The sequence below is a fragment of the Condylura cristata genome, unplaced genomic scaffold (assembly GCF_000260355.1).
Source record: "Condylura cristata isolate star-nosed mole 26May11 unplaced genomic scaffold, ConCri1.0 scaffold00045, whole genome shotgun sequence".
Taxonomy (NCBI): domain Eukaryota; kingdom Metazoa; phylum Chordata; class Mammalia; order Eulipotyphla; family Talpidae; genus Condylura; species Condylura cristata.
In genome coordinates, this window is record NW_004567146.1 from 166,595 (window position 1) to 189,904 (window position 23,310).

The 23,310-nt window shown below is 49.8% G+C and overlaps 2 protein-coding genes and 1 long non-coding RNA gene across 3 annotated transcripts in view; 2 read left to right on the plus strand and 1 right to left on the minus strand.

Annotated features, from left to right (window-relative positions):
• Positions 1-1,036: 1,036 nt before the first annotated feature.
• Positions 1,037-3,763, plus strand: LOC105854505 (granzyme C-like; the record flags this gene model as incomplete). The annotated part of the gene is given in 4 exon segments (XM_012733989.1): positions 1,037-1,075; positions 2,463-2,641; positions 2,720-2,756; positions 2,906-3,763. Coding segments are annotated over 4 exon segments (1,113 nt in total), but the record flags the coding sequence as incomplete, so codon positions are not given.
• Positions 3,764-3,771: 8 nt separating this feature from the next.
• Positions 3,772-23,310, minus strand: part of LOC105854511 — a 19,871-nt gene continuing 332 nt past the window's right edge. Inside the window, exons 2-7 of the long non-coding RNA XR_001146169.1 lie at positions 13,694-13,862; positions 12,821-13,233; positions 6,421-7,703; positions 5,671-5,810; positions 4,053-4,105; positions 3,772-3,889 (exon numbers count right to left, since the gene is read on the minus strand). This is a non-coding gene — a long non-coding RNA (uncharacterized LOC105854511). The remainder of the gene's footprint in view (positions 3,890-4,052; positions 4,106-5,670; positions 5,811-6,420; positions 7,704-12,820; positions 13,234-13,693; positions 13,863-23,310) is intronic.
• Positions 19,842-22,756, plus strand: CMA1 (chymase 1, mast cell). Its single transcript, XM_012734070.1, has 5 exons — positions 19,842-19,944; positions 20,587-20,737; positions 21,456-21,591; positions 21,769-22,023; positions 22,408-22,756. The coding sequence occupies exons 1-5, from the start codon at positions 19,887-19,889 to the stop codon at positions 22,549-22,551; spliced, it is 744 nt and encodes a 247-aa protein (XP_012589524.1). The 5' UTR covers positions 19,842-19,886; the 3' UTR covers positions 22,552-22,756.

Below are 23,310 nucleotides of genomic sequence, written 5' to 3' on the forward strand. Positions count from 1 at the left end.
GGCTATTGAGTGGTGGCAGCAAGGTATTAAACCAGAGTGAGGTTACCATGGATGATAAGGAGACTGGCTCAAGACTGACCATGTTTCACTAGCCTGAGTTTCTTGTGGAATCCTGCATTAATGTGACAGTCCTCCTGGGAGCTCCTTTTCTATGTCCACAGTGGGGATGTCCCATGATACTGGAATAAGGAAACCAGGGCACATCAACTTTCTGAGGAAGCAACTGGTGTACAAAAAACATCAGGAAATATTCATCCCCTCTCTGTCCCTGTCATGTCCTCTGCACCCACTCTGGAAGCATGGAGGTACCTCATCAGCACCCAACAGTCTGCACCCGGACAGCAGGTGCAGTCGGGCAGCCCCTTCTCCCCAGGACACACAGCCCCGGCTCCTCCTCTGTTGTAAGAGAGTTGGGAGTCCTCTCACCTCCCCTCAACGCTCTCCAGTGGAAGTTCTCCTCAGAACTCAAGGGCGGGGTCCCCTAGACTGGGTCTCAAGTAAGATCTTCCCACCTCATGCCAGCTCACCTGTCAGATAAGGAAATGGATGGGACCAGAGGGGCGGGTCCATCCTCGCCCACCTTCTAGCCGAGCAGAGCTGGGATGTGGTTCCAGTCATTTAACAAATGATAGCTGTGCTGAACACACTATGACAGGCACCTGGGGCCGGCTCCAGGGCCTGCGCCCCACATGAACTCGAGCCCCCCTGCCTGCCCAGCGCTCTTCCCAGGCTTGACTCTTCTGCTCTTCTGGCCTTTCATGTACTCTTCAGCTACATCCCACCTCCACTTCACTGCAGCAGTTTTGTTTAGCTGAACTAACCACAAGCTTGATGGATAATTAGACTCTTGATTGTGTTTTGGGAGAGATCAGTGCTCAGTGTTTTTCTACAGTACAGGAAAAAAAAAAGAAACAAATCCCGCAAACCAAAAATCAAAACATTTGGGCTATCAACAAGGAGCTTCACAAGAGTCAGATGAGTAGATAGTTGCTGCTTAAGCAGCAGACGGGGTCACCTGGTTAACCACAAGGTCAGCATGTTGGGGTCGCCTTCAGCCTTCGGAGGGCCCCACACAGTAAGGGGACAGCACTCGGGCTAGTCAGTCCCTAGTTCTCAAAGCCCCTTCCTCTCTTAAAGAGTCAGGTTTCTCCTCAGAATGTGTCCTCACTTCCCCCCACCCCCAATGCCTTAGGACTGTGCACTTCAGCACCCTCAGTTCACAGACCTTCCTGTGTGAACCCATGACATGTGCGTGGATAGCTCCTGCTTGCAAATCAACACAACCAGGAAGTCCGTGGTCTCTGAGTGTTCCCCTCTGACTTCACCTCCACTATTTAAAACCAAAGGAAAGAATCCGGCCCCACAGCAGACTTGATCACCCACTTAAGAAAGATGCTGTCCGTCCTGTTCTTGTTGGCCAGTGCCCTGAGCTCCCGGATTGAAGGAGGTAAGTGACTCTCTCCACTCTTAGATGTCCGATTTATTCCAGCTGCGACACTCCAAGTGCCCCAGCAAAGCCCACTATGAAGGGTCCTTGCTTTGTCTATTCCCAGGAATTTGCTAAACCCCAGGTCTTTGTCTGAGTATGCGTGTCACAGAAATTACAGAGAACCTGGGTGATGTCTTCTTCGGGGCTCTCTCTCCTGTCCCCTGAAAAGGAACATGCTATTAGCATGGTGTGGGGTGCAGGACAGCTGGAACTGAGGTCTGTAACTCCCACTCTGCACACCTGAGAAAAGTCATTCGCCCCGGGAGCTGTGTTCTGGACCAGGAATAAATCAGCCACCTCACACGCAATGTCTGTGTCACCTGTCCCTGCTCTCACTCTCCCGGCCTCTCAGCTCTACGGGCCAAAGACAGACCCTAGCTGAGGGGTCAGTGTGGCCCCACCACTGTTCCCACAGTCATTCTTGTTTCCAGAGCTTTCTAATATTCCTTCTGGATCCTTCTGTCAGTGCCTTAGAAAGATAACTCTGTGCTGGAGTTCAAACCGCTTTAGGACCACACTCTATTTCAGCTCAGGAGATTTTGGCACTGTTTAGTGTGTTCCCAGCAGATTGTAGGGTGTTTGCTGTATCTCACTCAGGATGGGGAGAAGGAGCCCAAGCTTTCCACGGCACAGATTTCTGGCCTTGGAGTGGACCAGTGCTGGAGTAAACGTGAGCCAGGGCATTGAGAAGCTGGGAAATGAGTAACTCAGGTCTTCTAGCTCGGCTACTCTGAACACAGATCCTTTCCTCCAACAAGTATTTGAGTGTGTGGGATCCAGGGTATGCAGAGTACTGCACTGGAAGAAGGAAGTAGCAGCACATGTTCACTACACCCATGCTGCCCAGGAACCCGTGTCCCCTCCCCCGCGTGGGCCCTGAGGACCTTGGCCACCACCCACCTGGGACTGTCCCACTCACGTCTCCAGTTCCAGATACAGCCTGGCTTTTTTTTTTTTTTTTTTAATATGAAAGGTATTCAGGGAATTTTCTCTTTCAGCGAAGATATATGGGGGCAAAGAGGCCATACCACACTCCCGACCCTACATGGCACTTATAGAGTTCTATAATGACCAACAAGGTAATAAGTACAGATGTGGGGGTTTCCTGGTACGGGACAACTTCGTGATGACAGCAGCTCACTGCCTTGGCAGGTGAGAACAAAGGGGGCCTTGTTTCCTGGGTGGTCCAACATGGCCCCAGGCAGTTCAGGAAGGTTCCTGAGCCCTCAGGCACCTAGAGGAGCCAGTGACCTGTGCCCGGGACAGAGCAAGTGGGGGGGGGGGGCCTGGAGCCCCAGGGGAGGCTGGGGGAGGGGGCGGGCTGCCGAGGCCCTGCACAGCCTGAATCACCTCTGCACTGCAAGGAGGGGGGGCACCCACCCACCCCTTCCAATCTACTCTGCTGGGGGTCTTTAGGCTGCACTCCCACCTGCCCTCCAGAGGCTGCGCCGAAGCTCCTCACTCACATCCTACTTGTTTTGCAGCCAAATGACTGTCACACTCGGAGCTCACAATATCAGAAGGAGGGAACAAACCCAGCAGCTAATCTCTGTGCTCAAAGCCTTCCCCCACCCGGCCTATGATAATGAGACATACATCAATGACATCATGCTGTTGAAGGTACTGTCCTGCTGACTTTCAGGGGCAACTGCACAAGTTACGGGAGCGAGCACCCCACTATGGTGTGAGTCCTCCCTCCCATGGGATGCTCCTCCCAGGACAATGAACAAGAAGGGGCTGGGGGAAGACTCCAGCGGGAAGGCGGGAGTGCAGCGGGTCCAGGCAGCCTCCCCACTGCAGGCGGGACCTGACCTGCCTCTTCTCCTTTGTGACCAGCTGAAAAACAAGGCCCGACTCACCTGGGCTGTGCAGACCATTGCCCTGCCGCAATCTCCGAAGTGGGTGAAGCCAGGGCAGGTGTGCAGTGTGGCAGGCTGGGGAAAAACGGATAGTGGCAACTCTGCAGACACACTTCAGGAGGTGGATATGGAAGTGCAGGAAGAAAAGAAGTGCAAGGTTCATTTCCCCAGAATGAACGAAAAAATCCAGCTGTGTGTCGGAAAACCTAACTCCAAGAAGGCCACTGGCGGTGTAAGGAAACAGTCACCTTCCCAGTCTTGCTCTTGTGTCACTGTGACATTGGGGTGCACTCCCAGTCCTCAGTATAGTGGGCCAGGTCCTCTGGTGGGTGGAGGAACGTTCTTCCCACAGTGGGGTTCTGGCATCTCTCTCCAGCCATCCTCTTGTCCTTTGTCCTGGAACAAGAAGGTGTTCTGGGCAGGGTTGAGCTGAGAGGAGCCACAGGCAACAGCGGGGGGATCACACCGGCCTGGACTCTTCGCCGCCCTACAGTTAGAGTGAAGGTGACTGATGACCATTCAGTCCCCTCCACTTGGAAACCTGAGTGTGAGAAGAAGGGAGGAGAATACAGGGGAGAAAACGAAGCTGAGAGGGGGGAGCCCAGGGCCGTGGCTGAGACGTGCCCCTTTTCTGTCCACAGGGGGACTCTGGGGGGCCATTCGTGTGTGACGATGTGGCCCAGGGCATCGTCAGCTATGCTCACCAGTGTCCTGAGATACTTCCCCGAGTCTTCACCAGGATCTCCAGCTTCCTGTCCTGGATCAACAGAACAATGAAAACCATGGCTTAGCTAAACTGTGACCACTTGCTTGGGGGTGCCAGTCCCTGTTGTGGGAACAGCTGTCTGATTCTTAATAAAGCATCTCCCATTGGGAGCATCTGTGTTCTCTGCTCCTTGAGTGTTTCTCTGCACACCAGTCCCACTCCAGTTTCCACTCCACCCTCTTTTCTCTCCCTCTGCTCAAATTCCCAATTACTTTCTTCAAGGAAACGGAGCAAACATTGATTTTAAGCTACCACAGAGACCCTGAGTAACCAAAGCAATGTGAGATGTACGAAGAATGGAGGTGATTTGCTCCCAGACTTCAAGACTTGTTGGTACAGATTCTAAGTCTGCGCATTTCTTTGGTTAAGATGGCCATTTTAGCACGGCCAGTTCATCCAACCCTTGAGCAAGGGAGGATATCCTCCCTTTCTTTGGGTCTTCTTCTATTGTTTTTTTAAGTATTAATTTATGCATATAGAACTGAGGTACAAGCCAGAGGTGCAGAGGTGCCCTCCCTGGTGGCACAACGGGTTAGGACACAGCACTGCAAGCTGGCCACAGCTGCTTCAGTGTGAGTTCCATCCCCCGCCCCAGAGCTGACCCACATGTCACGGCAGACCTCTCCTGCCCACTGCTCCCCTCAGCCGTGTACTTTGTCCATCTGCCTGTTCTGCTCCCTACTCTGTCTCTGGTGAATCTTCTTGCTGCCCCGGCACCTCTGGCTTGTACCCCATTTCTGTATGCATGAATAAATAAGTCTTAAGTATATATATATATTTTTTTTAAAGATTTATTTATTTGTGCATACAGAACTGGGGTACAGGCCAGAGGCTCAGGGGCGGTGAGAGGCTTCACCAGAGACAGAGTGGGGAGCAGAACAGGCAGATGGACGAAGTACACTGCTGAGGGGAGCAGTGGGTGGGTCAGGAGAGCTCTGCCACACCATGTGGTCACCTCCGGGGCAGGCGGGAATCGAACTCATGTGGAAGCGGCTTTAGATTCTCAGTGCTGTGCTTTAACCCGCTGGCCACCAGGGAGGGCCCTATATCTATATATTTTTTTCAAACATTGCAGACCATTAAAAGCTAAGCCAAAATATGCAAAAAAAAAAAAAATTTATACTAGGGCCCTCTCTGGTGGTGCAGCAGGTAAAAGCGCAGCACTGCAAACAAGCTACAGATGCTTCCATGCAAGCTTGATCCCCCGCCCCAGAGCTGACCCACATGGCGTGGCAGACCTCTCCTGACCCGCCCGCTGCTCCCCTCAGCAGTGTACTTTGTCCATCTGCCTGTTCTGCTCCCTACTCTGTCTCTGGTGAATCCTCTCACCCTCCACATTTCTGGCCTGTACCCCAGTTCTGCATGAGTAAATAAATAAATCTTAAAAAAAAAAAAAAAAAAGAAAGAAAGAAAGAAAAAAAAAGAGGAGCACTACCCGTATAATTTCGTAAGTCTGATAAAATCTGCCCGCAAATAACCAAACAAGAAAGGAGCATCACAGAGCAATCTCATTCAAGATTCAGGGGCACGGACACCCTAACCCCGCAGCAGCTCACAGTTAGTCCAGTCCAGCGGCAAGTACAAGGGCTGATGGTCAGGAGCAAGCCAGGCTTGCACGAAGGACGCGGATCTCATGTCACCGTCGACCAACTGATGCGACGTGCCCCAGAATCAGATGTAAGAGGAAGGCCATCAGCTCAATAAACAGAAAGCATTTGCTAACATTAAACATCCACTCATGGCAATATAGAAAACCACTCAGCAGACCAAAATAGAAGAAACTTTCTAAAACCTGATTGTATCTGTAAATCTATAGAAACCTTTAGTTCATGCCTCATTTAGTAAGAAAACTGAGGTTCCAGCCTTGCCCACGAGAATGCAAGAATGAAAGAAATTCAATTCAAAAAGAATGCCTTCTCTCCAGACTGCTGTGCACCCAGAGCCTGGTGCTTCTATTTCCCGCCCGACCAACACCCATCCCCCGCTCTTTCCTTTGAGCAGCCCTGAGCTCTGGAAATGGTCTGAAGTATGACGCTTTCAGAGAAGCCTATAAAGACTGCAGGGGGAGACGACGTGGAAGTATAATCCTGGAAATGGTGTGAGCCTGGAAATGAGCCTGGAAAAGGCTCCCCAGAAAGGGGAAGTAGGGGGACAGCAGAGCTGGAGGCTTGCAGCCCTTTCTACCACTAGTCTACCACTAGTACCAACATGCTCTGACTGTTCTTTGTCTGGGGTGCTGGGATTCTCTTGTTCAGGGGACCCACCAAGTTACAGTCAGGGTACACCCCTGCCCTGCTTGGGCACACCTGCTAAGCACCTTCGGCTGGTATGTTCCAGTGTGGACGTTCCTGGAGAGAGGGTGCTGTGATGGTCCCTCACTGAGCTGGCAGTGAAAGATCTTTGGTTTCTTCTCCATGTTCTGGGCAATCAGAATAAAAAATGGTGGGGGCAGTGTGGGCATAGCTAAAGGGATCCTTTTATTTCTGAAGAAAAATTGAGGAGGAAATCATTTCATGGGTATTTTCTGAGGGTGACCCCTGCTTGGCCCCAGGAAAAGTGTGTACTAGTCCTTCCTGACCAGGGTCAGGCTTACTCATTCACACCCTAATTTGCACATAAGGCCCCTTGCCATAATGACCTCAGCTGAGCGCTCTCTGTCTCTTCTTCCATCTCTCCCCCTCTCAAGCTGATGCCCCATTACACTAGCTGCTCCTCCATTTTTGGACGTGGGTAACACAGCACACGGTCATGCACAAAACAGCTTAGAGGAGCAAATGCCATCAGCCAACAGTTGCAACCTCATATACGAGCTCCCACAGGTGAAAGTCAACTGCAGAAGTTTCCCACTTACAATTTTTGTATTGCATTTTTGAGGGTATATTGGATCACAATACTGTATATGACTTAGGGGTGCAGTCTCAGCTGTTCAGATGCATGTTACTGTACCCTGTGCACAACCACAATCCTCTCCCACAGCCCAAGGGTCCACCTCCAACTTTTTCCCACTCCCACCCTCCCCCTTCTAGGCATTTAGATTTAGCTTTGTCTGGTTCTCTGTTTTCTTTATATTCTACCATCTGGTATTTATCTTTCTCCTTCTGACTTATTTCACATAGCATTATCTGCTGTCGTTCTAACCAAGTTGATGAAGATGGAAAGATTTCCTCTTTTTTTTTTTAATAGTTGAGTAGTATTCCATTGTTCATATATACGCTTCTGAAAGGCCACTAACTTCTGAATCCCACATTTCCCAAGCCCTATGTAAAGTCAGCTCTTGCCTCTCTCAGAAACAATGTCCTTTCCAGCATCTCTCCCTTGCTTAGCAAAAAATAAACTCGGAGTTTTGTTTCAGTGAACGCTATTCTCTTGCCATCACACTCCTAGTTCTGGAGACACCCCAGTATGAGTGACCCGGCCACTTGCCTGTCTCCTGGGGCCAGCGGAAGCAGTGAGCTGCTGTGGTGACATAACAGACCGCACTGCAGAGCATCTTTCCTCAACTCAACGCCTTTTCCTCAAGTCACTGCCATGGTCTTGCTCCTCCCAAATGAATTGTTGCTTCTGTAAACCTTGCTTCGTGCTCTGTTCTCTAAGGCAATCAGGACAAAGTGGGAAGGATAACTTTTTTGGCATTTCTCCCCGTTTCATTCTTCTCATACATCACAAACTAGACAACCCATGGATGTCCTTTCAGCAAAATCTTTTCTCCACATGGTGTCCCCACCTGGCACTATTTGGGTAATTCTCTCCTCTACTTCCAAAGGTTTGTGGTGGAAGGCCATCTCTCCCTCCATTTTACAATGGGTTTCTGGGGGACTGACTGGGGGTGTCACCCAAATGTGTCCTTTGGGTAGCGCCAAGCAGCATACAGCCTCATCACGGCCATCTGAAACTCAGCCCACAGAGAGGCAGGACCTCCCATGCCTTCTAGAGGGGAAGTACCACTAGAGAAGTGAGAGGTCTGTACTGGCAATAGTTTAGTGACAAAGGAAGAGACCCACAGAGTCACCAGGAAAACTGCTGGCTCAAAAGACATGGTATTTCCCTTTCCACTTCCACATACTGGATTCTTCCTGTATGATTATCACTGTGTGATTATCAAAGCAGACAGTGACCAAAACAGCTAAGTTCAATTCAGTTCCATTCAGAATAACTGAACAAGCTCAAGAGTGTGTTCAGTGACAGCCTTGGGGAAAGTGAGCATGTAGAGCTTTTGTTAACACTGTAGATAATGACGGGGATTAAAAGACATGGGGGTAATGAGAGATGCTGTTTCCTGCATATTCTGAACTGATACTGTGAACTTGAAGTCTTGGGATGAACATAGGGTAAAAAAAGAGGAGTGATGAGAAGTAAACTGATAATTCACAAAGTACTTATTAAATACTCAGAAGACTGTTGTGGTCAGTGATTTAAAAAAAAAGAGAATTAACTTTTCAGGATCTTCTTGGGATCTCCAAGGAATCAGCATTGGAAGAATCTTAGAACTTATTTGTGTTTCCAAGTAACTTTCCACATTTTCTCTCAATCCTTGCAAAAAAAAAAAAAGCTGTATCTTTTACTTTTTCTGTCTCTACAAATTATTTCATTCCTGGCTTTGAGCTCATTCTCTTTGCTTTTTAGGGGGATGACACATGGATTGATGTGCAACCCCTTGCAGCATATCATACCGTCCACCACTGAGTGTCCATTCTGGGAACATGACACTGTAAAACACCAGTTGTGTGTGGTCAGTGCTGCCTTTTTTATGAGGTATGAATTTTCATCCTTACAATTCCTCCAGTTTTTCCTGTATGGTTTCCACAATTACACCTCATGCATACGTGACGCTAACCCAGACACCAGCCAGACTGAGTGGAGGAGGCACACATGACATGCTCAGGACACCTGCAGACAGACTACAGGGCGCTCCTGGGCTGGGGGCAACTGGGGATAACCCTGGGCCATGGCATCCGGCCTGGACTGACCAGCCCTCATATGACCCGGACACTCCTTCCCGTTGCCTTACATTTAACAATGAAAAAAAACCTCTGCAGATGTGTCATAGAAAAAATGCAAGATGTTTGAGGGTTGAGTGAAATTTGGGAACACATTAACTAACACATTGGTTAGTCAACAACCACAAAGTTACAATTAACAGCTATAATCATAGCTTTCACCTAAGGGTTGACTGTGTTATAAGAACCGTTGACTCTTCACAGTTACTGTAGCCACACTGAGAACCTCATGAGCAGAAGACCACTGGGGGTCCTGGGTCAAAGACAGAGATGCTATTTCCTGCATGTTCTGAGCTGACGGGGAGTCACTGCCAGAACCCAGAGAAAGTCTCTCACAGAAAGATTGTCATGTCATCCAGGTAGAGACAGACTTCTAGTCTGGGCAGTTCTTTCCTTCAAAACTGTGTAGACCTTTCTCCATGAGCACTTTCTCCATGAGGATGAGCTGGTGAGTGGTGAAACGGATGGTATTTCCCATCTTGAGCAGCGAGATGCCCACTGGCCAAATAAACGCATACACAGTTATGAGCGAGGCGAGTTCTCTGAGGGGGAAAATGGCAGACCTTGACAGGTTAAGCTGGGGGAAGGGAGAGAGCTTCCCGAGGAAGGACTACTTGCTGTCATATCAGCTGACTGGAGAGGGAAAGTGTTCTCTGTTGTCCTAGGAATTGTCTTGAGAAAGTCACACAACCAGAGCCCTGAAGTGCCTGAATTATGAAGAATAATGAAGAATGCAACTAAAAATTAATTCCTTCTTTTTTCAGAAAATCTATAGAACTCAGAAACAATAGGGAGAAATGGATAAATTGAAGTCTTTGTAAATGTAAAACTTCTATTTAACTAACCAAAGGTACCATAAGAATGAAAAAAAATATATTGGGGTGGGAGACAATATTTACAATTGCCTGCTAAAAAACTGGAATCTAGGTTATATCAAAATTTTTTAAATCATTAAGAAAAGCAAATGTAAAAAATAAATGTAACTGAAAGGGCCGTGACAACTCACAGGAGAGTAAGCTAAAAAGACTTACTCACAATGTTAATGAACCTCACTGTCTTCAGGGAAGTGGGCATAAAAACCACTATGATTTACCATTTCCCACCAGTAGATGACAGAAACAATTAGGCCTCATGATACTGGGTGCTGGGGGGGGGTGGATTAAGCAGAACAGTGAATGGTGAAGGATTGAGCAATGTCACCGGGAAGGAACAGGACACGCACTGCAGGGCTCAAACAGTGTCATGGCATTTTGTTAGAAAGTTGAAGAGAAAATACAATGGATTCCCAGGCAGCGCCCCTGTCTGTGATTTGCACGTTCTCCCTGGTATGGGGGGTTTTCTCCCTGCACCCAGCTACCTCCCACATCCCCCAAATGTGCACATCAGTTTCACTGGTGTGTCTAAATTAACACAGACTGGGATGGGGATGTGGGGGTGCATCCTGCAATGGAGGGCCATTCTCCCAGGCCTGTCCCCCTCCTTTGTGCCTGGAGCTGCCCAGAAAAGTTCTAACCTGCTCACTCTCTCCTCTCACTGATTCCCTCTTCTCTGCCTTCACTTGCCCTTCCCATTGGAAGCTGATCTGCCTTCAATGTTCTGAGAGCAGGCCAAGGGGAAGACAACACCCCTGTTCTCAGTCCACTGAATGCTGCTGAGTGTCCTGACCTTGTGCTGACTCTCGGTGGCTCCTCAGGCCTGAGCCACCATGTCCTGGCTCCCAGAGCCACGTCCCCTGTCCACCCTCAGCTCTGCGGGCTCCTGCCCTGTCAAGGCCCGTGTGCCTTCTAAATGGACAGAATTCAAGTTTCCCACGTGTCTGAGCCCTTGAGGAGATTTTGAACCTGGGAGAAGGCCTAAGGCCCCAGGAGGTTAATATCCCACATTCAACTCCTCAGATGACCCTGAACTGTCTCTGCCCCACTTTTCTCCTTCATTCTATGGCGTTCATGGGTGGTGGACACAATCCTGAGATAACCCCAGTGAGCCTCACCCTTATAGAAACCCTCCTCTGAGAATGTGGCTGGGGCCTGTGAATACGAACTTCTGTTTGTGTGGACTCTCTGACAAAAACTCACATGGTTCTTGCAGAGTTTTCTCCAGCTGATTGCAGCAGAGGGTGTCATGAAAACCCTCACCCTGAGGAGGGAGAGCGTGATGTGCCATTTCTGAGAAGGGGACATAAGGCAAGGAAAGAGGTCGCTTCAAGAAGCTGAGAGCTGCCCCTAATGACACCAGCAAGAAAATGGGAATGGAGGGCCCCAATCCACAAACAGGGTCCTGCCAGTATCCCAGGGAGCCTGGCAGCTGGTTCCTTTCCAGCGCCCTCCCCCCACTCTACCCACCAAGAGAGCCCAGCCTGGCCCACACCTTGATCTGAGTCTTCAGAGACCTGAGTGGAGAACTCTGCTAAGTCTGTCCAGACTTTCTGAAATATTATTTCATTGTAAATGGATGTTATTGGAAGCTGCCAAATGTATGGTCATGTGTTACCCAGTGATAGAAAAAAGACAGAATTAACAAGAAATAATTTGCCTCACAGAAACTTGACATCTTAGGGTAAAGCAAGACAGAGGAAAGGGGAGGAGAAAGAACGAAGACAGTCAGCACCTCACCTGGAGTGTGATCCTGAAGAAATTAAGAATGCAGTCCTGTCTTTTGTTGTTCTCCTACACTAACTCCTCTGCCTCATATGAAACTCCTCTCTTTCGACCTTGCTCCCAGCCCCTCTCACACCAAAACTCAAATTGTGCACAGGTGAGGGGATGTGTGTTGACAGATTGAGCCTGAAGTGGACAAGACCTCCCTCCTGCCTTGTGATGCAACCCACTTCCCCTCCACAGCAGCGTGGGGAGACAGCGCCCCAGTGAGGTGAGCTGTGAGCCACTGTGTGTTCCCACAGCGGGGATGAGGTCACGGAGAGCAGAAAGCATAGTGGGGAAACGGATCTTGCATCAGGGACTGTTTTTTCTCGGTTTTGTTTTTGTTTTCTCAAGATTTATTTATTTATACATACAAGAACTGAGGTACAGGCCAGAGATGTGGGGGAGATGAAAGGAATCATCAGAGACAGAGTAGGTAGCAGAACGGGCAGATCTACTGAAATACCCTGCTGAGGGAAGCAATGGAGAGACAGGACAGGTCTGCTGCGCCATGTGGGTCAGCTCCCTGGCCGGATTCAAACTTGTGCTCAGTGGCTGTGCACAGCTTCACAGTGCTGTATCTTAAACCCTTGCACCACCAGGGAGGAACTATTTTAAACAAATTCACTTAATCCTACAGCATCCCAAGGGGCTGAGTTGAGTAGTACTACTGCCACTTGATGGTTGGGGAAACTGAGGCACAGCCTGCATAGCTCCTTTCCCGGGGTCCTGTGTTTGGGCTGTAGTGGAAGCGGCTCCACACAGCAGCTGCACACTGTGCCCTCAACCTCTCACGGAACTCTTCACCCAGGTCTGCGTTCCGTTAGGGAAAACCCAATATATTCCTGGTATCCTGGTGAATTCCAGGTCCCCCTAGACCTTCTCTGCACCTCCTGTGACTGTCCCTGTCCCCAGGCAGCCCAGGTGCACAGGACAAGGTCGCGTCTCCCACACCTCCAAGGGCTGGCGAGGGGAATCATCCTCTGTGATCCTCTCTACCAGGAGTCTCCTTGGGCACCTTTCTAGGTCAAATTGGAGGTGAAAATTCTCAGAAAGGCTTTGCAACTCACCCATGTTCCCGTGGGAGGCCAGGCAAGGCGGAAAGGAAAGGCATGAGGTCCAGGAACAGACATAGCACTGAGGTGGTGCGGCCTGCGGGCGTGGACTCCAGCCCTGCTGCCCAGCTGCCCTGGAGAGCAGGAACATCAGCTCTGAGTCACGCGGGCCACCCATGGGCCCAGCATGCGGTGCAAGGAGGCCTCCCCCACCTTCCAACCCAACAGGTACCCCTCAGGACCCTCAGCAGTTTCTCTGTTGTGCTGGGAAGACACCGGAAGACAACAGGTACATAATACTGTGGTGAAGAACCACAGAGGCAGGCTTGCAACTGTTTTCACCAATTCTTCAGCTGCCCACGGGCGTGGCAGGGTGGGGGGCAGATCTTCCTGTCACAGGCTCAGGTCTAGTTGCTTGTGTTTCCTCCCTGGTGACAGAGCAACCGCATCAAAATATCTCTTAGACCTCTAAGTCCTGGGAGGTCTTAGGATGCTTGGGACACAATTGTGAGGTTCCTGCCTTCATCGAGTCCATGCCTGTGTACCCTAGAGATGAGTTCTGTTACGACTGCATCCGAGTTACCCCACATATCTCTGGGCTCGTGGCTATAGACAAGGCCATAAGCCACAGGGGTCTCATTTTAAAATGGAAGGTAAGATGACATTTTTTGTGGCTGGCATAGCTAGCTGCTTGCCCAATATTCATCTCCTACTCACGCTCCCAGACTCCTGTGCGTGGAGGGGCTTACAGGGGGCACCAGTCTAGCCCATGGAAGTCACTGAGGAGGTTTCTGGAAGGGCTTTTCAAAGGGAGTCTTCTCTTGAGCCTGTGTCCCTTCCTTTCTTATGCTCTGGGTTGGACACCATGCCTGGAGGAGTATTGCTCACCGTGCAGTGTGTGGCTCTGAGGCCATAGGGTGGAGCATTCTCTCTTCCCACTCGCTGCTCTTCCCTGTGGCACAACATCTCGTTTCCAAGCTGCATTTTCTGCCACTGGGATGATGGGTGATGCCCCTATTACACTGCTGGAAGAAGTCACATAATGGGGGTGTGAATGCTGCAGAGATGGGAGGAGGCAGATGAGGAGAGCAGGTGTGTCAGCAAGTAAACAACTGTGCTGAGGACCTGGGAATCTCCCAACACCAGGTCAGGGCAATATTTATGACCCTCAAGCCATGATACAACCCTCATGTGAAGCCAATTGCAAGAGTGGCCAACTAAGATTAAGTTCCTGCCAGCTCAAATGTATAAAAACCCTCGTGGTTTGTCACAAGATACCTTCAAATGATAACCAACAGCTCCTGGGCAAAAATTTTATGCTCTCATTATTGTTTTCTAAGTTCCAAATCTCATAAATACTATCTACTGGGTACTGAACTCAGTGTGTCCAAACAGTTACTTAGTCACCACAACATTGCTGAACACGCCTGGGCTTTGCAACATGGGGGTGGGGAGGAGACAGAGGTCATCAAAAGAACAGGACAGAGACAACCCACTAGCAGGAATGGGAAGACCCTCTGCACACTCCCCCTATTGGGAATAGATAATCAGCACATGTAAAAGAATTCTTCCAGTTCAGGGACCCTGGTCTTCTCCAATCTATATGAGTTTAGACAGAACACAGAGAAGGAAAGTAAACTATATGGTGATTATTTGTATTCCAAGTAGATTCAAACTGGAAATGTCTTCACACACCTATGTGCACCTATGTGTCCTGACAAGACACTTTGCATCTCCTAATCATCTGTGGATGGGTGTTTCAGAGACGCAAAGGAATATACCTCATGTACACACTGAGATACAGTTCCAGCAGTCCTCCCAATCTATGTAAAATTAGAAGAACACAGAGAAGTAATGTAAACTGCCCAGTGATTGCCGGTATCCAAGTAGATTCACACCTTGAAATGTTTCCTGTCAAAAGCTGACAGTCCTTGGCCCTCCCTGGTGGCACAACGGATTAAAGTACAGCACTACGAAGCTATCGGCAGCCACTGCAGCACGAATTGGATCCCCGGCCAGGGAGGTGAACTGCATGGTACAGCAGACTTCGCCTGTCCCGCCCACTGCTCCCCTAAACAGTGTACTTTGTCAGTCTGCCTGTTCTGCTCCCCACTCTGTCTCTGGTGAATCCTCTCACCCCCAACACCTCTGGTCTGGACCCAATTCTTGCATGCATCTGTAGTGGGCCAGGCTCCAACGTGGGTGTAGGCATGTTCTTAATAAACCTGGCACAGAGGAGTGGGGGGCAACTTCTCCCTCTGGCCAACATCTTGGCCTTTGTCCTGGGGCAAGGAGGAGGAGCCTGGGCCTGGGCCAAGCTGAGAAGGGGGCACAGCCAGAGTAGGCAATGTGTGAGGGGAGTCACCAACAGTCATGCCCAGGTGACTGATGACCATTCAGACCCTGCCTCAGGACCTGGGAGCCCTAGAGAGAGGTAGGAAGCGCTGGGGAGATGGCAAAGCTGAGAGGTGAGAAGCCCTGAGCCGTGGCTGAGACGTGCACATTTTCTATCCACAGAGGGACTTGGGGAGGGGGAGTGCCGTTCGTGTGTGAAGGTGTGGCCCAGGGCATTGTCAGCTATGCTTACAAGGGTCAGAAGGTACTTACCCAGGTCTTCACCAGGATCTCCAGCTTCCTGCCCTGGATCTACAGAACCATGGCTCTCCCGGGGTAACCAGACCACTGCCATTGGTCAGGGTCACCGCTAACCATGGGGCCGGCTTCTGACTCTTAATACACACCATTGCCCAGTGAGAGCATTCTGTGCTCTCTGACCATTGAATGACATGAGCTATGCAACAGCTCCAGCTCCGGAGCTTCTCTCCTACCAGCACCTGCACTTGGCCCACCCAGTCCACCTACTCACACAGGCCCCGCCCTAGCCCACCAGCACTGCACAGGTGGCTCCCTCTGCCTGGCCCCACTAAGGCACTGTCTCCCCACAGAACGGTGGGACTCACTTCCCAGACACTCACAGGGCAGCCTTGGCTCCTTCCTGTACCCCAGTCCACTTCAACAGCAAAAGACTAGGAGGAAGTTGTTGTGCCCTCCTCCCCACACCAGATCTAGGCAGGGACCCAGCCGTCCCACCTTTCCCTTGAGCTCCCCCACCCCCACCTCTGACCCCGCTGGGTCCTGCTGCCGGCTCCCTCATCTATTTGTAGCAGGGCCTCGGGGAGGATCAGACTACCTCCATCCTCATGGCACCTGATGACAAGGTGACAGTGTGCCCCGCCTGTAGGCACACCTCCCACTGGAGCAGGCTGGTTAGTCCTCATCCAGCCAGCTGCCCTGGGCCATAGCTAGAGCTACATCAACCTGCCAAACACTCACCTATTAGCTTCAATGTCTTTAGAAAGGTCTAGCAGCCTGTATCTTGAATAAGTGCATGTATGACAAGCTCATAGTCTAAGAGAGAGTAGAAGATATAAGCTGAGTCTCTTCCCATTATTTCTTTATTTAATTTAGGGTTATATTTTCACTCCTCCATAAGTGCACATGGCCCACTCATCCTCCACCAAACCACCTGTCAATACCCCACCTGCCTCCCTCTACCTTCCCCTTCTCCTGCCCTTCTATTCCCTCTGGTAGATAGAGAGAATATTGGACTTTCACTAAGTCCAAGATTTATTGCTTCTGTATTTTGTGTGTGTGTGTGTGTTTCATTATCTATATTCCAAAGATGAGTGGAACCATCTGATATCTGTCTTTCACTTCCTGAACTATTTCACCTAGCATAGTCACCTTGAGTTCCATTCATTTTGTTCCCAAACACACAATTTTATCTTTTTAATAGCTGTATAGTATTCCATTGAGTATGTATTCCAGTTTCTTTATCCATTCATTTGTTGATGGGATTTGGCTTGATACCATGGTTTAGCTATTGTGGACAGTGCTGTTTTGAACATAGCGTACATTGTCTTCTCATATTAGACTTCATATATTTTTGATCAATTTCTAGCCGAGGTACTGATGGATCATATGAGATCTCCATTTTTCTTTTCTTAAGAAATCACCGTATTATTCCCATGGAGGGTGATCCAACATGCATTCCCACCAACAGGGAATGAGAGCTTGTTTTCTCCACATCCCTGTCAACATTTATTGGTTTCATTCTTTTTGATATGGGTTATTTTCTCAAGGGTAAGGTGGTACTTCATTGTGGTTTTGATTTGCCTTTCCCTTCTTTTGATAATAAATGATGTTAAGCAAATTTTCACATGCCTGCAGACTATGTGAATGCCTTCTTTAGAAAAATATCTATTTAGGCCTTTACCACATTTTTGATGGGGCTGTCTGCTTTTACCATTGTTGGATTGTATAAGTACTTTATATTTTTTGGAAATTAGCACCTCATCATTTATGTGATTGGCAAATATTTTTCCCATCTATAGTAAATTTCTTATTTTCTGTGTATAGGTTTCTTTCGGGCACAATAGCTTTTTAGTTTAATGTAGTCCCACTTGTTTACTTTTTTTTTTTTAAACATAAGTTCATTTTTACATCATTTTGTACATTTTTTTTTCCATCTCGATTGTAATCCCCGCGGGTTTCCCATCACCAAATCACCCGTGTGCCATCACCATAATCCCGTGCATTTCTCTCCCTCCCCCCCGTTTTTGATCCCATTCCCCACTCCACCCCCTCAAAATGTCTCTAGTATATGGTTGTTCATTATTTTTGTTATTTTCTCGCCTGGTCCATTATGCTCCTGCTATGAGTGAAACCATCCGGTATTTTTCTTTCTCTTTCTGGCTTATCTCACTAAGCGTGATCTTTTCCAGCTCCATCCAAGCTGCTGCAATAGACATCCCACTTGTTTACTTTTACTTCTGTTTCCCTTGCCATTGGAATGGAGTCCCCAAAGAGATCTCTGAGGTAGATGTCCTGTACTATGTTTTCTTTCTAATATTCTTCTGGAAGAACAATACCTGAGTTAAACCAAGTTGCCCAACATGTCCTCCTCTAAGTAATCTGCAATTCACTGAGTCCATCTTCCCCAACTTCTGAGCTGGATGAGCACACTCCCAGCCACACACACAATACAGGAAAACAGGGCCCGAACTTGGGTAATTATAGTGTCATGATTAAAGTGTCCCTTACAGGTCCCACTACGGTCCCTAAGGGGTCTAAGGAGACAGGCCTGTCCCCATAAAGAAAGAAGGCCTCTCGCCTTCCTCACTGCAGCCATCACAGATCAGGGTTTCCGGCTTTACCACGCATCAACACTGGCGTAAAACAAAGAAAGCATAATAAACACAATAAACACATACTGATCTGATGAGGATGCCAGATCAGTATGAAAAACCCGTAAATGTGCAAAAAGAGAGAGGAAAAAAGAAAACCTGGAAAGATCTCAGACATAATAAATCAAGACTGGAATGGTAATAAACAGTTGGGGCTTTTGTCCTAACTCTGGTCCAATTAAAGCTTTATACCAACTCTTGTATAACTAAGATATTTTAAATGTGAAATTCAAGGAGCAAAGACACGTTGTGTCCCTGTTGTGTACTCTTTGCTGGAGAGACCAGAGTGCACAGTGAGTTGCGGCTAAGCCCCCCACTCTTGACCCCTGCCCCCAATCCGCAGGGCATCCCTTCTGCCAGGTAGCTGGGAAAAGGAGTTGTGGAGAGTCTGGTCCACCTGGGGGCCCACTACCAGCCTGTAGTGAAGCCACTGGACACTGTGGGGCACCGGGCTGAGCCCACAGACTGCACAGGATCCCAAAGGCTTGAAAAGCACTGACTCCAGCACAGCCCCCACTGCAGGCCAGCATCACACAGACCCCTGATGTGGAAAGAGCAGTGGTGATGAGCACAAAAGATGAGCTTGTAATCAATGCCTGGCGTTAACTTTGGTGGTGGAGGATGGGGAGCAAAGACGGCCACCTGACCGACAACGGGATGATAATGGTCTCAGCATCACAGTCAGCAGGAGAAACCGCCCAGATAAGACTGTTTTATCTAGAGAAATAATCCAGATAAGTGTGTCCAACTCATGCTAAGAGGGCGTCTGAGAACTGAAGGGAACTTGGGGAATGCCCAAGAGCCTGTTCCTCGCAATATAATATCATTCTTGAGCATCTCTAGGTGAACAGGGCAAAGAGTCGCTCTCCAATCACCTAAAAGCCACCACTGTTGAGCCCCAGGTCAGAAAACTCATTGGAAAATATCTGCTTCTCGCAACTGAGAACCTCACACTGTCTCTCCTGCACCCAGTTTCTGTGTCAACTTTTACATCCACATAGGCCTGCACCACAGTTGGTTGGTCTGTGTAGCAATGGTTACAGCTATACTGTGTCCTTGCCAAAATATATACAGATCTCCTAATTCCAAGCACCTCAGAATGTGATCTTAAGTGAAAATAAAGTCACTACAGAGGTGATTAATTAAGTCATCCTAGAGCGAGGAAGCTTAGTCCACTGTGGCCGGCATGCTGAGGAGAGGGAGACACCTGCACAGGGAGACCACCGCAGGCCCGGGGGGCTAGTGAGGTCACTACAAGACTGGTTGTCTGCAGAGGCTAAGGGAAGATGGGTCGGACCTCCACAGAGTCAGGCAAAGAATTCTTAGCTGTAACACTGGAGAGTTCTTTGTTTCTTGAATGGCAAATGCTAGCCTGAGATAGGACTTTGGTAAGGTGGAGTAGGATGAAAGGTGTGAATTAAGTGAGATTACCGAGAGGATGATTGACAGGCCCAACAGCTACAGGTAGGACAAGGCTCCAGAGAAGGATGGGCAGCTGAGGAGGTGTGGATGGTGGCGATGCGGCTCAAGAACAGGACGTGGAGGTCCGGCGCTGCTGCGTCCCTTCCCTACACTCCACAGGCCCTGATGGGCACCAGAGTTCAGAGTTCATCCTGGAAGCCAGGACTTGGAAGTTCAGGCCTCACTTCACTTCCAATAAAACAGAAGGGAGCTCTGGGGGAGCTGCTGATCAGAAAGACAGTCAGCTTAGCATGAGGAAAAAAATAACCATGCAGTTCCTGCGGTTGTTAGCCCTGCCCTGCCCTGCCCTGCCCTGGCTGGATGGAAGTTATAAAACCCACAGCTGGAAAACAAGCAGCACTGGCTCTGAGAAGATGCACCGTCTTCCTCTCTCCCTGCTGCTCTTTGTCCTGTGCTCCAGAGCTAAAGCTGGTGAGTCTCCCACTAGAGGTTGCTGGATCAGCTCCTGCAGCAAAGTTTCATCTGAATAGAGTTGACTCTCAAACAGGGCCCACTCTTCAAGAGCCAGAGTGGAAGCTTCCACTTGGGATCTGCTCACCCATTCTCTGCAGCCTTAGTAGTTCCCAGGAGCCCCACATTGATTGGGGGGATATGGCAGAGCAAGCAGAAAAGGAGAACATGTATGTGTTTCTCAACTGGAAGGTGAGACTGTGTATGAGGGCCTAGGCCCCTTCCTCCTCTAAGTTCCAGGTTGCACGGTATGTTATAATGTGGCTGTTCTGTCACCTCTCACAGGCTGTGGAGAAGGGGGAGGCAGGAACCTGGAGGGACTGGCATAGTGGAAAGGGGGCCTGAGGTGGGGCAGAATTGGGGGAATCCCAAGTGAACAGCATCTGCGTGGTTGCTGTGCCTCAATGAAGGGAGGGGAACTCATGTGGGAGGCTGTGGGTGGGGAAAGCAGGTGCCAGAGACCTTAGAGGAGAGACAGAAGAATGCAAGGTAAGAATGAGTCAAGAGCATGAGTTGGGCTCCTCGCCCAACCTAAGCCCAGCTTGTGCATCCACTGGAGACAATACGGATGCTTGTGTCCAGGCCTGGGATTCTCTGTTGCAGGGGAGATCATCGGGGGCAGAGAGTCTAGACCCCACTCCCGTCCCTACATGGCCTACCTGGAAATCATCACTCCCCAGGGTTATCTAGCCAAATGTGGTGGCTTCCTGGTAAGAAGGAACTTTGTGCTGACAGCTGCTCACTGTGCAGGAAGGTGAGACATCAGGGTCTGTCTACCCCAAACAGGGCTAAAGAGCCAGGGCAGGAGCTAGGGAAACCCCGAGGAGAGGGTGCTTGGCCTGGGTCAGCCTTAAGGGGAGGTAAACTTGGGCAAACATCTCTGAGAAAATGCCCTGACCCTCAGGCACTGAGAATCCAACTCCCCCACAAAGAAAAGGAGAGTCATCAAGAGTCACTCCTGAAGGTAGCCCTTCCCTCCCAGACCCCAACACTTAAGACCCTGGGCCCCACCAGTTCAGGGACACTCTACCTCTGCTATTCTCAAAGGCCTTCATCTATGCTCTTCAACCATGGGGCCCTTCATTCTTGGGAAGCTGAACCCATCCTTTCCACCTGAGTCAGGGATGGAATCCATCCCCTACTGGGACCCGACCATTTCCACCTCTCTGCTGAGCTCTCTTTCCCCTGTGTGGTGGATGTTCACACAGGCATCCTGAATTAGGAAAGGCTGACCCTGACCGTGGGTCCTCCATGACCTCTGCTCAGTCCCCAACAACCCCAAAGTCCCTGGAATTTATCTTTGTTCCCTAAAAACTCTCTTCCCTATGCAAGACGTGAGCCCCCCAAATGCCAGAATTGGACCAAGAAAGGAGGGGTGGGTAGACCCCCTGGCCCAGTGAGAGTTCCTTTTCCTCAGCAAGGGCACGTCTCAAACCATCAGTCTCCCTTGTTGCCCCACCCCCACGTGCCAGGGCTATAGTAGCGATCCTGGGGGTGCACGACACAAGACAGAAGGAAGACACGTGGCAGCAACTCAAGGTCATGAAACAGTTCCCACATCCAAAGTACAAACACAAGAGGATGCAGCATGACATCATGTTACTAAAGGTGACGACATCTTCCTTCCCTTCTCGGTCTCACGTCCCCATTGCCCCCACCTGCCTGGAGCCGGCACCCAGCAGCTCAGCCCTGGGTGTGACCCTCCCATGGAGACTTCGGTGCTGCTGCTCCAGCCTTCTGTGACAGCCCCAGGGCTTGTGCTGACAGCTCCTCCTTCCTTCACAGCTCAAGGAGAAAGCCAACCTGACCCTGGCGGTGGGGACTATCCCCCTGGCACCCCAATTCAACACCATCCCGCCTGGGAGAACGTGCAGGGCAGCGGGCTGGGGAAGAACCAGTGTGTCTGGATCAGACCCCCACACTTTGCAGGAGGTCAAGCTGAGACTCATGGAGCCCCAGGCATGCAGACACTTCGCCCAGTTTGACCACAGTCTCCAGCTATGCGTGGGCAATTCCAGGAGGAAAAAGTCTGTGTTCAAGGTGATCCTAGACAGGGATTTGTCTGCACAAATCACTCTTCAGGGACTAATCATCTCCTGGAAGGAGTTGGGGTCAGAGGCCGTCAGCTAGGGTGGGTTCGATATCCTGGTTGTGGGCATACGAACCTTCTCTCTGTGGACTTCTTGCTTGGTCCTGGGCAGCGCCTGACTGTGTCCCCCAGACCCTGGCTGGCACCAACACACAGGGTGACCAGAACAAAAGGCAGATGGGGCATATAACCCAGGTGTATGACCCCATGAGGAGCCAGGCCCAGGGGCCGGCCCAAGGTCTTCCTTGGACTTGGCATGGTCAGACAGGAGTGAGGACTACCTGGCTCCTCACCTTCTTGCTCTCCCCCCCTCCTCCCTACCTCCCCGTCTACAGGGAGACTCAGGAGGCCCTCTTCTGTGTGCCGGGGTGGCCGAGGGCATCGTGTCCTATGGAAGGCCCAATGCCCAACCCCCTGCAGTCTTCACCAGGATCTCCCATTACCGGCCCTGGATCAATAAGATACTGGAGGAGAATTGACCTGAAGCTTGGCCAGCCTGAGGGAAATCTGGAACTGGACCTAAGCACTCACTTGAAGCTGCCTCCCAGGTTCTGCTGAAGTTCTGCCACATCCCTAAGCCTCATAAATCTCAATAAAGATGCAGCTACCAGACCTGAAGAAAAGTCTCCTTTTTCTCTCTGCTGCTCATTTCCCCCAGCATGAGTGTTGCAGAGTCCTATGGTAGGTCTGATGTCCTTCCCCTCCTCCCTAGTCCTTGTCACCAACACAGAAGCTTGCAAGAAAAAGTAGAGACTAGGGACAGAGAACTGTCCATAGAACCCAGCTTTGAAGGATATCCACAATTTAAGACCAGATGGAACAAGCAGTAGAGAGACTGAAAAAAATCGACTAGAAAGACCCATCTAAGAATGTAGATTTCCCTGAAGTCGAGAGATGCGCATTTCCAGAGAGAGGGAGGAGTTCGCAAGAGTCCAGTGACAAAAAATGGTCAAAAAATGGCTGAAAACCGCCACTGGCTTTGGTAATACATGGAAAAAGACAATATTGCGAGAGGAACAAGAAACAATAGGAAAAAAATGCCAGAAGGGAGTTAATTGGGAAATAAATAGCACTCTTTTGAGAAGCTTGACTATGAAGGCCAAGAGAAAGAGGAGACATTAGCAGAGCAAGAAGAGAGTGGACCAAGGGTATTTTATGACGCAGAGAATTTTAGAATGTTTAAATGCTGTTAGGAAGGCGCCAGAACACGGCGAAGAAACGATAAAATAACAGGTCGA